The sequence below is a fragment of the Rhinolophus ferrumequinum genome, chromosome 3 (assembly GCF_004115265.2).
Source record: "Rhinolophus ferrumequinum isolate MPI-CBG mRhiFer1 chromosome 3, mRhiFer1_v1.p, whole genome shotgun sequence".
Lineage (NCBI taxonomy): Eukaryota > Metazoa > Chordata > Mammalia > Chiroptera > Rhinolophidae > Rhinolophus > Rhinolophus ferrumequinum.
The window spans coordinates 20583604-20596071 of record NC_046286.1 but is presented as its reverse complement, the minus strand read 5'-3'; the positions used below and the strand labels follow the sequence as shown (position 1 = coordinate 20596071).

The 12468-nt window shown below is 41.7% G+C and overlaps 1 protein-coding gene across 1 annotated transcript; it reads right to left on the bottom strand.

Annotated features, from left to right (window-relative positions):
- Window positions 1–729: 729 nt before the first annotated feature.
- Window positions 730–11209, bottom strand: TMEM14A (transmembrane protein 14A). Its single transcript, XM_033103037.1, has 7 exons — window positions 10872–11209; window positions 7554–7642; window positions 7099–7174; window positions 6196–6281; window positions 3010–3111; window positions 2265–2352; window positions 730–838 (listed from the first exon to the last, which is right to left on the bottom strand). The coding sequence occupies exons 4-7, from the start codon at window positions 6263–6265 to the stop codon at window positions 799–801; spliced, it is 300 nt and encodes a 99-aa protein (XP_032958928.1). The 5' UTR covers window positions 6266–6281; window positions 7099–7174; window positions 7554–7642; window positions 10872–11209; the 3' UTR covers window positions 730–798.
- Window positions 11210–12468: the final 1259 nt, after the last annotated feature.

The window sequence follows — 12468 nt, the reverse complement described above, 5'->3', positions numbered from 1 at the left end:
GAAGTTCAGTCTGGGGCCTAAAAGTAAGTGCCTTGGACTTACTATGCCTAAAAATGAAATGGCAATTTGAGACAAAACCATTTTTGTTTCAGAATTATTACTGTTTCAGGGAAAGAGAAACAGAAAGAGAATGAATATCTGCTCCTGCAGAAGCATTCTGGCTTAAATAAGCCTCGTTCTCAACCTCTTTCATTAATACTTGAACATTTAAATATCAAAGATGATTTGAGTATATAGAGACAACACTAAAATGAAAGAAACAGGTTTAAAACGGAACATCTTTTATTTGAATACTGAATACGTTCTTTTAGTATACAAAATGGAATTTTTTAAAGGAAAAAACAATGTTGGCAACAATATAAAACGGAAAAAATATAATTTCTAGTATAATACAAATGATAAATAGATACATTAGCATTCTGTGAAGTCCACTTAAAGTATTCCATTATCTGATAATCGGTAGTTTAATTTAAACTTACTTCCGACAAGTATTTGGAATTATTGAAAAACACTACGTACATAAAGCTAAACACAGCAAATGAAAGAGTATATCACAATTCATTAAATATCATTAATGAAAACAGTATCTGACAATTAGAAAACAAAGTTTTTTTGTTACAAAATACGAAACAAAACACAATACCTCATACTAGTGTTCACATTAGAGGTGACAGTGTTTTTGTTTCTAACATAAGACACTTAACATGCCATATTGAAATGTATCTTTTGAATTCAAAGAGTATGCTCTGCCTGTCAGTGCAGAATGACATGAATTTAGTTTTCTGTTCCTCCGGATTCTCAAAGCATCAGTAAGACAAGTCTCAGAATCATCATGAGGCTGGATTAAAATAAAAGAAAGGTAAAGGGACGGTCGCTCTTACATGGCATAAGACAGAAGGGTCCTGCACTCCCCTAACTTGTGGTGTGACTAAATTCTGGCTTCCAGGATTCTCTCCACCTTCTACTCCTTGGAGCAGGGGTGATCTCATTATCCCTGTATTTGAATTTCCCAGACATGAGTGAATTAGCCACTAAACATGTTCACTGACTGAATGAGAAAAATCAGAACTCACTGTTCCTAAAATCTGGGATGAAGCTTTATGAGAGAAACGTTTGGAAGAAACACAAGACTTTCAAAAGCTAGTTAAGTAAATCAACTTGAGAAAACAATCAACGAGCAGTTGGGGGCGGTTTATTATTACAATCTCAGCTACTTTCCATTGATTAGGGTCTTGTCTTCTTGATGTGTCAACCCTACTTCTGATTCTTTCCACCACCAAGTATTATTATAACTGGAAAGCAGTCTTTATAATCACACTTTTCCTCCCCAAATCATAAATATAATACATAGCCACACTAGAAAATTTTACAGAAAGGAAAAAGAAAATTAGTTATTACGCTACCGCCCAGAGATAAACACTAATAGTTTGAGGTCTTGGTTTTTTATACATAAACATTTTTATGTTGAGATCACACTATATTTGGTTGTTTTATTTATTCTTTTTAAAAATCTTATGTTATTAAGATTTGCCAATACTACTACGCAGTTTTGGAAAACATGACATGTAATGCCTGTTCAAAACATTTATTGAACCATTTAGTTACTGGTGAATTTTTAGGTTGTCTCTAATTTTTCAATTTATCCCGTTTTCCATTAGACATAAAGTTGCAATAAACATCAGTCATTGTATACATCTCATTATTCCTATGGAATAAATTTCAAAAGGTGAAAATATATATTAAAGGATATGAACATGTTTATGATTTAAGGTAGCTTCCAGGAAGAATTAAAATTTTACCTTTAAATTTTTACTTGGTAATATGCTTAATCTCATGGATAGAATTACTGGGATCAAATTAAGAGAACCTTGAGGTTCCCTATTTATCTTATTAAAAAATATTGTTTTCTCCCTTAAAAACTCAAAATAACTGCAGCAGATCGTCACTCTGTCCAACTAAGAGACCGAGTGTCAGATTTAAATGAATACGTCTACTGCCTCAGATGGGTAAATCTTGAGGCAAAATGAAGCTTTAGTTCTTTAGTCTGAAAAAGGTTAAGTGTGTACATGTGATCAAATACTATTGAACACTAAGTGTGTCCAACAAAAACGTTCATGTGTACATCAATACCAAATAGAATGCATGAGAGTTGAAGGGTTTATAGCCATGCTTATCATAATAAAAATTACTTTGAAATTTTGCCAAAAATGCAGCACTTCAAAATGATGGCAGAGGAAAATATAGATCAACATAGTTTTTCTTACCTTAAACCTGCAACCAGTCCAGCTGGCATTATTTTCTTGGATCTCTTAAACCTCACACCCATCATGGTGGCCAGAAAGAAAGCTGTAACTAAACAATAAACCAATGCATGAACCAAAACTTCAAACACGTTATATCAATGCTTGCTTGTGAAAGAAAGGGCTCTCATTTCAGCTTTCTAATACAACACTAATATGCATAGGTATTGAGTTGGCATTTTCTTGAAAAGATGAAGTGCTTTATTAAAACACTTTATGAAATAGCTCATCAAATAGGTTTGTGTAAACAAGCATGTTAAAATCCATTCTTGAAATATCTTCCAAAGAAAGTCTTTTTCTAGCTTAAATTTCTATTTATAGAATACTCCTTAAAGATTAGGACTGTGTCTTATTCAACATTCCTCAGCAATACTGGGTATCATTTTACTATAATATAAGACCAGATATGATATAATATGATATGATATAATATAATACAATACCGGGTCTTATATTAATTTTTGCTCCAAAAGATGCATTAGAGCTGATGGTCTGGCTAGGTCTTATTTTCGGGGAAACACAGTAGTAGCAATATCATTATTTTTGATTGGGTCTGTCTAGAAAGGAACAAGAATTGTGTTCAGTCTCAATGCATGTATATGGCCACTTGCTATCCGACTATGTATCTTCTAGTATGCCCAATATAGGGCATCAAAAAAAGCTACCCCAAGGTTCGACTCTCCATCACTGGGAAAAATGCCTTACTTACACAGTGACAGTTTTACATCTCGCTTGTCATTGGAGACACGGTAAGCTCCATAGCCAGCTAAACCTCCAAGAAAAAGACCAGCAATCAAAGATGGAATACCACCTGGAAAAAAAAGTATGGGCTCAGAAAGAGAATCACAAAATGAAAGGAATTTCTTCAAATATGATACGTGCACTTTCAAATGTATTTCTACTTGGGCATTATGACTAGACAAAGCCAAACTGATTATAGGCCTATTCATGGATAGTTTCTACAAAAATGACTGTTTTGTGCTGAATCCTACATGTAAGGCAGAGGAACCCCAAATGCATAGCAATGGAGGGGTCAGGCATCACCTGAGGGAATAAGAAAGCCTGCCTTGTAGAAGTAGTGGTTTTGGCATTGAGTGCATGACGTTGGGCAACCAATAGACTTATTTATGTCCATCTCTTTCTGTTGTTTTTTTTTTTTCTATTCTCCTTGACTCCATCTTTTTATTGTGAGGTTGTGAGGATAAAAATAAGATGCAAAGGTATTTTTAGTTTACAGGGGGAGAGAGACAAGTGCTGTGCAAACTAAGCACTGGTTCTGTCCTGAATAATGAACAAACCTTCTGGCCTCCAGATGTCGGGGCTCAGGGATGAATGGTGACTACACTGAGAAATGGAAAGAACCAGGGCACTGACACAGCCAGCCAGCTCCCAACCCAGCGACCCATTGCTCCAGAGCAGTGACGAACACCAAGCACTTTCTGTGCACTGCGCAGTGGGTTACATACCAGTGACACTAAACCAGACACACAATCCTCGCTTTCATGGAACTCATTCTATTTAGAAGCTACGTGTTTGGAATCCCTAGGAGTAGGGTCAAGGTATTTCTGTTTTTCAAATATCCATAGGAATTCAGATTGCAGTCAGAGTTAAGAACCACTGCAACAATATAAACCCACACACACCACCCCAGCACCCTGAATGAGAAGCCCGATGCCCTAGGTTCTAATCCTAATTCTTTACTTATTGCTTGAAGGATTTTGGTTAAATCACTTGGCCTCTCTGAGTTTGATCACTTGCAAAACAGGGTTACTAAGATCATCCATGCCAAATATGTATATAAAGGTTAGACTGCTACAGTTGGAAATAACATTAAATCCCTCATTGCTGCTCTCCACCCCACCCCTACCCCAAATCTAGCCTCCAAATGCAGCAATATGATTTTTTAAGAACATATATCTGAACAGGTCACTCCCCTAATTCAGTGCTTCCCACTGAAATTAGGAAAATCCCAAGTTTGCTCTATTTTTGCAGCCCCGGGCTTCTTTCAGTTCCCTGAATATGCCAAACTCTTTATTCCTCACGGCTTCCAGACAATGCTGTTCCTTGCCTGGACTGCTCTTCCCTGCACTGTTCACCTGGTCATCTGCAGCTCATCTTTGGATGGTGCCTGAAGTGTTAGTGTCTGAGATGCCTCCTCCTCTGACCCATCATTCTGAACGAGGGTCCCCATTACCGTCTCCCATTGGTCATCATCACATATTTATACACCTGTTCATGTATTTAATGTTAGTCTCCCCCGCTCACTCGTGAGCGCCACGTCTTTGTGCTCACGGCTGTTTTCCCAGGGCCTGAAACAGTGCCGGGTACACAGGCAGCCCTAGATAAATACTGACAAAATGCATGCCTGGGTGCTCCCTGTTATGGGTCATGATCAAGCAGAAGTCACGTAAGGATATGGTCAAGGAGATTATTCTATTTAATCCTAACAGATTAATTTACAAATGAGGAATCGAGACCCAGAAGTTAAAACAACTCACATGAACATCGGAGCTATTAGGTTGGTGCAAAAGTAATTGCGGTTTTTGCAATTTTTAACTTTTTAAACCACAATTACTTTTACACCAACCTAACAGTAACTGTAGTGTGAAGAGCAAAAGTTGCGCATGCGAGATTCTGTGGCCTGTGCTCTTAACCCAATTATGCTATAAGAGAGGGCTTTTTTGAACACATAATACCCCCAGGGGCTTCCAGGATCATTCAGTGGGGAGCTCTCGCAGGAGGCCAAGGAACCATATTGTGCAGCTGGACAACAAGCCCCTGAAATCAGAGACCTTACAGCTAATGTGATTTCATTGGTTCCTGAAGAGATCTGGGTTACAATAGTACAGTAAGACCCTTCCCTTATCCTTTCCCCCACTCCAGTTCTCTCTCCCCCCTTCTTCTCGCCCCTCTAAAAGGCAGGCAAAAATGTCTTGATGTTCTTTCCCGTTTTGTAATACAGGTTATTTAGACATGTCTTTGACAATGAAAAAGTTTTCAGTAACAATCCTATCAGGATTTTAAACTGAGTCCCCTTTAAAGTAGACTATGAAACATCAACTTTTAAGAATAGTTGTATACAAGTCTTACTTTGGTGCCATCAATTTTTTTCCCCAACAAATATACATGCCCAATGTTACACATATCAAGAGAGAAAATAAGATGAAACAAAAATCTAAGGTGAATTACAGGCTCTCAGAATCTTAGAAGAGAACCTGCCAGCCCCTCAGCCCTTGGAACTATGCTCGACTTTGGACTTCTTAGCAAACTCTAAATAAGAAAGTAACTCTGGTAACTGTATAGACCTGGCCTTTTCACTCAAACTCAAGTCCACTAATGTCACAAATACACCATTCTTTGATATATACTTCATTTTAAAAATATAAATACAAGAGAAATATCAGACACCATGACTATACATGCTTCTACCTTGCAACAAAGTAAAATATAAAACCTGACTATTCATTGTTCTCCATGAAAACACTTCATCAACTGTTTTTTTTTTCTTCTTTTGGACAGAGATGGAGAGACAACTGCAGATATGATATTTAAGTATTTAACGAGCTTTACTTTCCAACACACAATGTCAACATAATTCAGGTTTTTGACACTATGACTATGTAAACAAAAAGATTTCCTCGTTTACTAACAAGCGAGTAGCTCTGAGAAGGTTAAATCAATTAATTATGCAAGTGATAATGACAGGTGAAATTAGAAGTCTGTAGTGGAGGGAGACCCAGAACGCCAGGTGGGAATGCTCTGTCAGGCCCAGCCCCATGTAACCCCTTCCTTCCACAAATCCCTTCTGGTCCTGCTTACAGACCCTCGGTTAATCCTAGCACAACCACCAACGCCCCACCGAGTCATTTTCATGAAAAATCTGATTTGGCCTTACCTCTCCGCTTATATCCCCAAATGCTTCCGAATGTCACAAAGGCTGCATAACCAAAGCCAATAAGGTCCATTGGCAAGGCTGAAATTCTAAAGCAAGCAGGAAGGCATGCATGTTACAAAATAAAGAGCGTTTGGGGGAGTACATGTATATAAAAGTGATAATGCATTATACAGAATTATAGAAATTAATTTCTCTAGTCTACTGAGAAAAGGGAAGCTAGATCTTCTCTCTCCAACACTCATAACTGTCCCCCCCACACTCCTAACTCTCAAGCACACTCAGGGGGACACCTAAGGTTGATTCTCCTTTTCTTCTCTTCCAGACCTGCTGTACCCTCAGCTGTTTATTTCCTTCCACTTCCCCAAGTAAGATTTCTGCTGTGGTGAACCAGGTCTCCTCACTGGAGACAACACCACAATCTTCACTTCTGTTCATGCCTGGGATATCTCCCGTCTCCCCGCCTATAAACCCCAACCACCTTCTGCACCCCACTCTCCTCTGAACCTTCTTCCCCTTCTGAACTACTTCCCAAACATCCTTAACCGCTCTAGCCTGCACCATCCAGCTGGTCTAGAGAAAACTGCTTTTCTTTCTCTAAATTCCTTGACTTTCCCAATTCCATCTTATAATTGTTTCATACTTTTTACAGATATTCGTCTCCTCATCTTCCTCACACAAAGAACAGAAAAGGAGTAATATGGATGTTTGCTGATTGACTGAACCAGGTTCACTTTAGACATTTGCTTGGTCCCTGGCTGTTAGGATAGCTCTTCTGTGGGGGCAGAGACATCTATACTTAATCAATGGTGAATTACTAATGAACACAACGAAGCCCTGGCATGAAGTTAATTGAATGACAATGATACCCTGTCACGCATCACACTAACAGCAGCTGAAACATACCTCCAGGGATAAGAAGTCCCACTGAAGTCCTGCCCAAGATTCTCAACGATGTAGGAGAAAGTGTGCTGGCTACAGGCTGGGGACATGGAGACACTGGTTAATAGCGGCTATTGGTCCTTGGATCACGGCCCATTCTTAAGGCCAAATCCCCCCAAAGTGAGGGGAATAGATGAGATGAACTATAAAGGTCCTTGTAACTTTTTAAATTCCAAGAGTCCTTGTGGTACTTTCATATCTTAACTTTTTTACATCTATATTTCCTTCACGGGAAGTATAATTATCTTTGTATATATGAGGAATAATGCATGAAATTTCTTTGCCTTTTTATAGTTTTCTCACTGCTCATCATTTAGGTTAGCCTAGTCTTTTATTTCCTGTAGCAATTGGTAACAAACTGACCCAGGAGAAGGGAAAAAGGGTTTTGAGCTTATCTTGGAGAATAAGCTAGAACTTACTGTGAGGAAGGATCTTGATGGAGAGAATCCAAGGCACAGGAGGAGATACTGGTACTGAAAAGGAGGCAACACTGAAAACTCCTCAACATCTGTGGGAAGAATTAAAACAGGGGAGCTCATCTGTGCCCAAGAAGTGGCCCAGCGGGACTGAATGTGTAGAAAGGACACATGTTCGAAAACTACTGTTGACTGATTGATGGATAAGTAAATAACAATAATGAGGATGATGTTTTTGAGCAATTAGCATCATTCTAAGGCCTTACCTGTATCAACACATTTAATTATTACCACCACCCTATGAGGTAAGTACTATCATTATTATCCCCATTTTCCAGATGAGGAGACTGAGGCACAGAGAAGGCAAGCAACACCTCTGAGGTCACACAGCAGAACCAAGACTTCAGACTCAGAGAAGTCTCAGTCCTAACCACTAGCAATAATAGTGATAACTCTCACAACTGAGTTAGCTGGCTGAAAAAAAGTGAATATGCAAATGAAACTGATGTTCTTCAGAGTTTTTAAATTCTGGATTAATCACTTCTGCTTGGTCTCATTGCTTAAAGTTGTGAGTACACTGCACTGTTTTCCATCTGGTGACTTAACCATTTTCAGCCCTATAAGCATCTCAGGTTCAGTCTTATTGTCTTTCTCAAAGAGTTAATCATATTCCACAATGTATGCTTGGCTTCAAACGTGATGCCACCACTTATTATCTGTATAACTAGGCATGTTTGTTAATCTCTCTGTAACTCAGTTTCTCCATCTGTAAAACAGGGATAATAAAAACACATACCTCACAGAGCTGTCATGATAATTATGAGTTAATACTGTAAAGCACTTAGAACAGTTCCTGGCACATACTGTCAGCTGCAACAACTATTAGCTGCTCTGATGATGACTATTCTTTTTCACCCTTATACCCATTTTTGAGCTTGACATATATAAGGCCACTGAGAAAACAACTGAGGTAAGGTGAATTTATGATTCAGGCATTCAATGAATCAAACCATAATACTACAACTTATATTTATACTGAATTCCATTTCATACTATTTATTAATCAGTTTCTTTGTGCAAGGCAGTAGGAAGCAATGCGAATGGCCTCAGACATGGCCCTGGTCTCCCAGGACTTACAGTACAGCACAGCAGAGGAGGCGGATACGTGAATGAGCCCTAAGAGGAGAGGCATGGGCGACTAACAAGGCTTGGGAGCCTAAGGAAAGATTCCTAGAGGAAGCAGAGCCTCAGCTGGGACCTTGGGCAGAGTAGGAGTAAGCCAAGTAAAGAGGGTGGCAAGGAAGGGCATCCTGTAGGCTGAGGGAGAACATGTGCAAAAGCCTAGTAGCAGGGGTGTCACAACTGCGGCCCGCGGGCCAACTGCGGCCCATGATCCATTGTTAATTGGCCCGCAGCAAATTCCAAAAATATATTTAGTTTACTTAAATAAACCAGATGAGGCAATAAGTACTTCACCTCGAGTGAGTGGCCCGGCTGTTTGTGTATTTTACCGTCTATGGCCCTTGGTGAAAAACGTTGAAGAAAGTTTTGCCAGCCCTGGCCTAGTGGAATGAGGACATGTTTTCAATGGAAAGAAGTACAAGGGGGTTGCAAAAAGAGATGAGGCTGGTCAGAAAGACAGGACTGGACAACCATGGAAAGGAGTCTGGTTTCTGTCCCACGGGCAGTGAGGAATGAATGAAGGGAGCCTCATAAATTAGATTTAAATTCCAGCAAGCTCTTCCTGGCTAGAGTAGTGGGAGATGCACTGAAGCGAGGAAGGGAGATAAGCCGAGAGGCTGTTGCAGTAAACTAAGCAAGAGATGATGGTAGTCTGGCCTGGAAAAATGGCAACCAGGGAAGAGAGAGGTGGAGAGATTTGAGAGAGATTCAAGAGGTAGAACCAATAAACCTGGATTCGGAGTGTGGGAGAGGGATGGGTCAGAGACGAGACAGGTCTCTGGCTTGGACCACTAGGAGAAGTGGGGGGCAGGAGAGCCTGATGCTATTCCCTGAAAGAGGGAACACTGGCACAGCAGGTGTGTGGTGGGGGGAGGAAGGAGATGGCCAGAAATGATGACACCTGTTTGAAACATGTTTAGTCTGAGATGCTTGACACACAAGGCAGGAAAACACCCATGTACACAGATCCGAAGCTTATGAGAGAGATCACTCATCATCAGATAGTAAGTTGGGGACCTAATTGTTTTCTTAAGCCAAACTCAGGGTGCAAACAGTTGATTCTTCTCCCTCCTCCAAGCCCCCCAGCTCTTTCTCTGATGCTCTCTTGGGGCCCTGGCCCCTTCTACTTGGCACAGAGTTAGTTCTGTTGGGCTTATCTCTCAGCCAGGTAAGCCCCTTGAAGGCAAAGCTCAGGTTTAATTCATCTTCGTCCTCACAGCACCAAGCTCCCTGGCATGCATAAGGCTGGTGCTTAGGAAATATTTGCTGAATGAATGAGTGGATGAACCTAAGGAACAATTTCTGTCTGCAGACACTCTGTAACTGACCTACCCGTGAAATAGCTGTAATGCCAGGACGCAGCTAATCCCTGAAACTCCTCGGTGAACTGTGTTGTTCTAAAGAAGCAACATCAATCTATTCTCAATCCTTGCAAGAAGTTTCTGTACTCAGAGAAAATTCAGACAAAAAGCAACCAGCCCTCTGACTCCTTTTCCATGGCAGGACCACATGACCTACCCATAAGGGCACACACGAAAAGCCAGAGGCTGTGTTACAGGAAAGGGATAGGGGTGGCGAACGACGTGAGACGCATCACGTGCTCCTATCGCAAACTAGATGCTCAGCACTTAGAAAGGCTAGAAAGCGTCTTAGGAGCAATGCAGCAAAATGATTTACTGTACCGTGTACAAAACCAGGTAATAGGGCCCTGCCTTGACCCTAACCCTCCAAAATTTGGGGAACCCATTAAGAGATTTTCCGTACGCTACTATATAAAAAGCATTTTCATAGGTTGGGCATCAACAATTACCTACCTCTGAACTCCCTGAGGCTCAAAACACATTTTCAAGTGAAGTCTGGGTGGTGCTAAAAACGTTAAAACCCTGCCAAGCATTTTTACAATGATCCAAGAGCCCCACCTCTCCCTAGCTACAGGCAGGTAGGAGGAAGGACAGGTGAAGATTCGAGAGAAGGAAGAAATCTGGGGAATTCCCAGGAGGACCAGAGACGCTATCCCTGGGAGACCAGACTCCATCTCCTGCAAAAACCTACCAAGGCCCTCCGTATTACTGCTTATTTCTGCGCCTCCGCAAGAAAATTCAGGGCAGGAAGTTCTCGATTGCGAGGTGTACAACTCACCTGTACCCCCGAACCCTCCTTGCGGTTGAAACCAAGAAAGCCGGGGGCCAGCTGCGGGTAAACTTCGAACCTCAAGGCTGCAAGCGATCTGCGTCGCCAGCGACTTCCGACTCTGCGCCCCACTTTCCAAGCAGTCGGCAGGGGCCGCTGGTTCCGGACAGCGCCCTCCCCACTGCGCGCATGCGCTACGTCCATCCTCCTCTCTCGGTTCAGTGTCGCCTCATCCAGGCCCGCGCGGCAGAGGGGAGGCGGCCAATCCGCTGGAATACCTGGAATGCTGGTGCTGATGTAACACACCAGACGGCGGCCCCATCGGCCCGCTTTCCGCCCAGGCCCCGAGTGGGGGACCGGGGTCTGCTGCCTCCTGCTGTCGGAGCGGAACTAACAAGCATTCGCGTGGGGTGGGTCTGGGTGTAGCAGGAATCTCAGAATTCGAAAGATTTTCAACCCTGAAGCTCATGCCAATGGGTATTCGCGTCTACAGCAACCCAAGTTTTTTACTTGCTCTCCAGCAGGTTGTCCCTATTTTCAGGGAAGGGAGCTAAAGTCTCTGTGGGGTGCAGCGGTTAGAGCCCAAGTTTGCTTGTTTTCAAAGCTGGAGCACCCTTCATTACACCACACAATCGACGGGATCATCTAGATGGGGCACGGAGATCAGATGCTCGTGTTATACTCCAAGCCCAGGATTAGTTGGGCTTAATTATCTGAAGGGAAAGGTATAGAGTGCCAGAATTAGAAGGCACTTTAAGTCTGTCTAGTCCCATGATAATCTGTTCTGTCAAGAAAGAAACTTGACTTGGAATTATGCCTCCTAGGAACAACTCATCTCACTCCAGTGTTGCCTTCTAGGCTGCTTTCTTATCTAACAACCCTTCAGATACATGAAAGCTGTCATCTAGGAGTCATCAAGCAGCTCTAGGGATGCTGCAGGGCCGGGAATAACAGCATTTTCTTTCAACAAAAGCAAAACCTGAGAATATACATTAAATTTCTGTGAAATTTGTCTGTTTAATGTATTCCATGTACCTAAAACTGCTTATGAGAAGTAATGTGACTAACCTATGAGAAGCCTGTGTTGGTCCTAGGGAGTTAAGATTCCTGAAGATTCACAGGAGAGTTGATGGCAGGCACTGGAATATGGATTAGAGGGAGTGGTACCCTGAAGTCCGTCTGAGTTCTCCCAGCACTCCTTTCCATCCCCTTATATTCCCATCCTTAACCCCAGCCTGTTACCTCTCTCTTCCGACTCTCAGGACACTTTTCCCTATTCAGAATAAAACTACAACCATCTTGGAACACATCAGTATCTTTAACTGATGTGAACCCCAGTAAATAACTTCCCCCTGGACCTCCGTGCCTGGATTTACAAGATGTTGCTCAGAATGGATGCTCTGAGTCCCCTTCCACTCCTGTCACCGAGATATTAGAAGCTAGAGACAGCCACATGATGTTCCTACTCAAGGCATTTTTCGCCTAACTCTAGAATAACTCTTTGTATATTATGGAAATTCTATACTCTTGGACATGTGGGAACCAAGTTCTTAGGCCATGGGGCCATTGTCCTCTCAACTTATATGCCATCAGCTGCCACCTACTC

What these genes read in the sequence shown, in the direction of transcription:
- TMEM14A (XM_033103037.1), bottom strand. Translation starts at nt 6,265, where the DNA reads ATGGACCTTATTGGCTTTGGTTATGCAGCCTTTGTGACATTCGGAAGC. An exon ending in TTGGGGATATAAGCGGAGAG is followed by an intron (nt 3,112 to 6,195) that starts GTAAGGCCAAAT and finishes TTTTTTTTCCAG; the next exon opens with GTGGTATTCCATCTTTGATT. An exon ending in GGACTGGTTGCAGGTTTAAG is followed by an intron (nt 839 to 2,264) that starts GTAAGAAAAACT and finishes ATTTTAATCCAG; the next exon opens with CCTCATGATGATTCTGAGAC.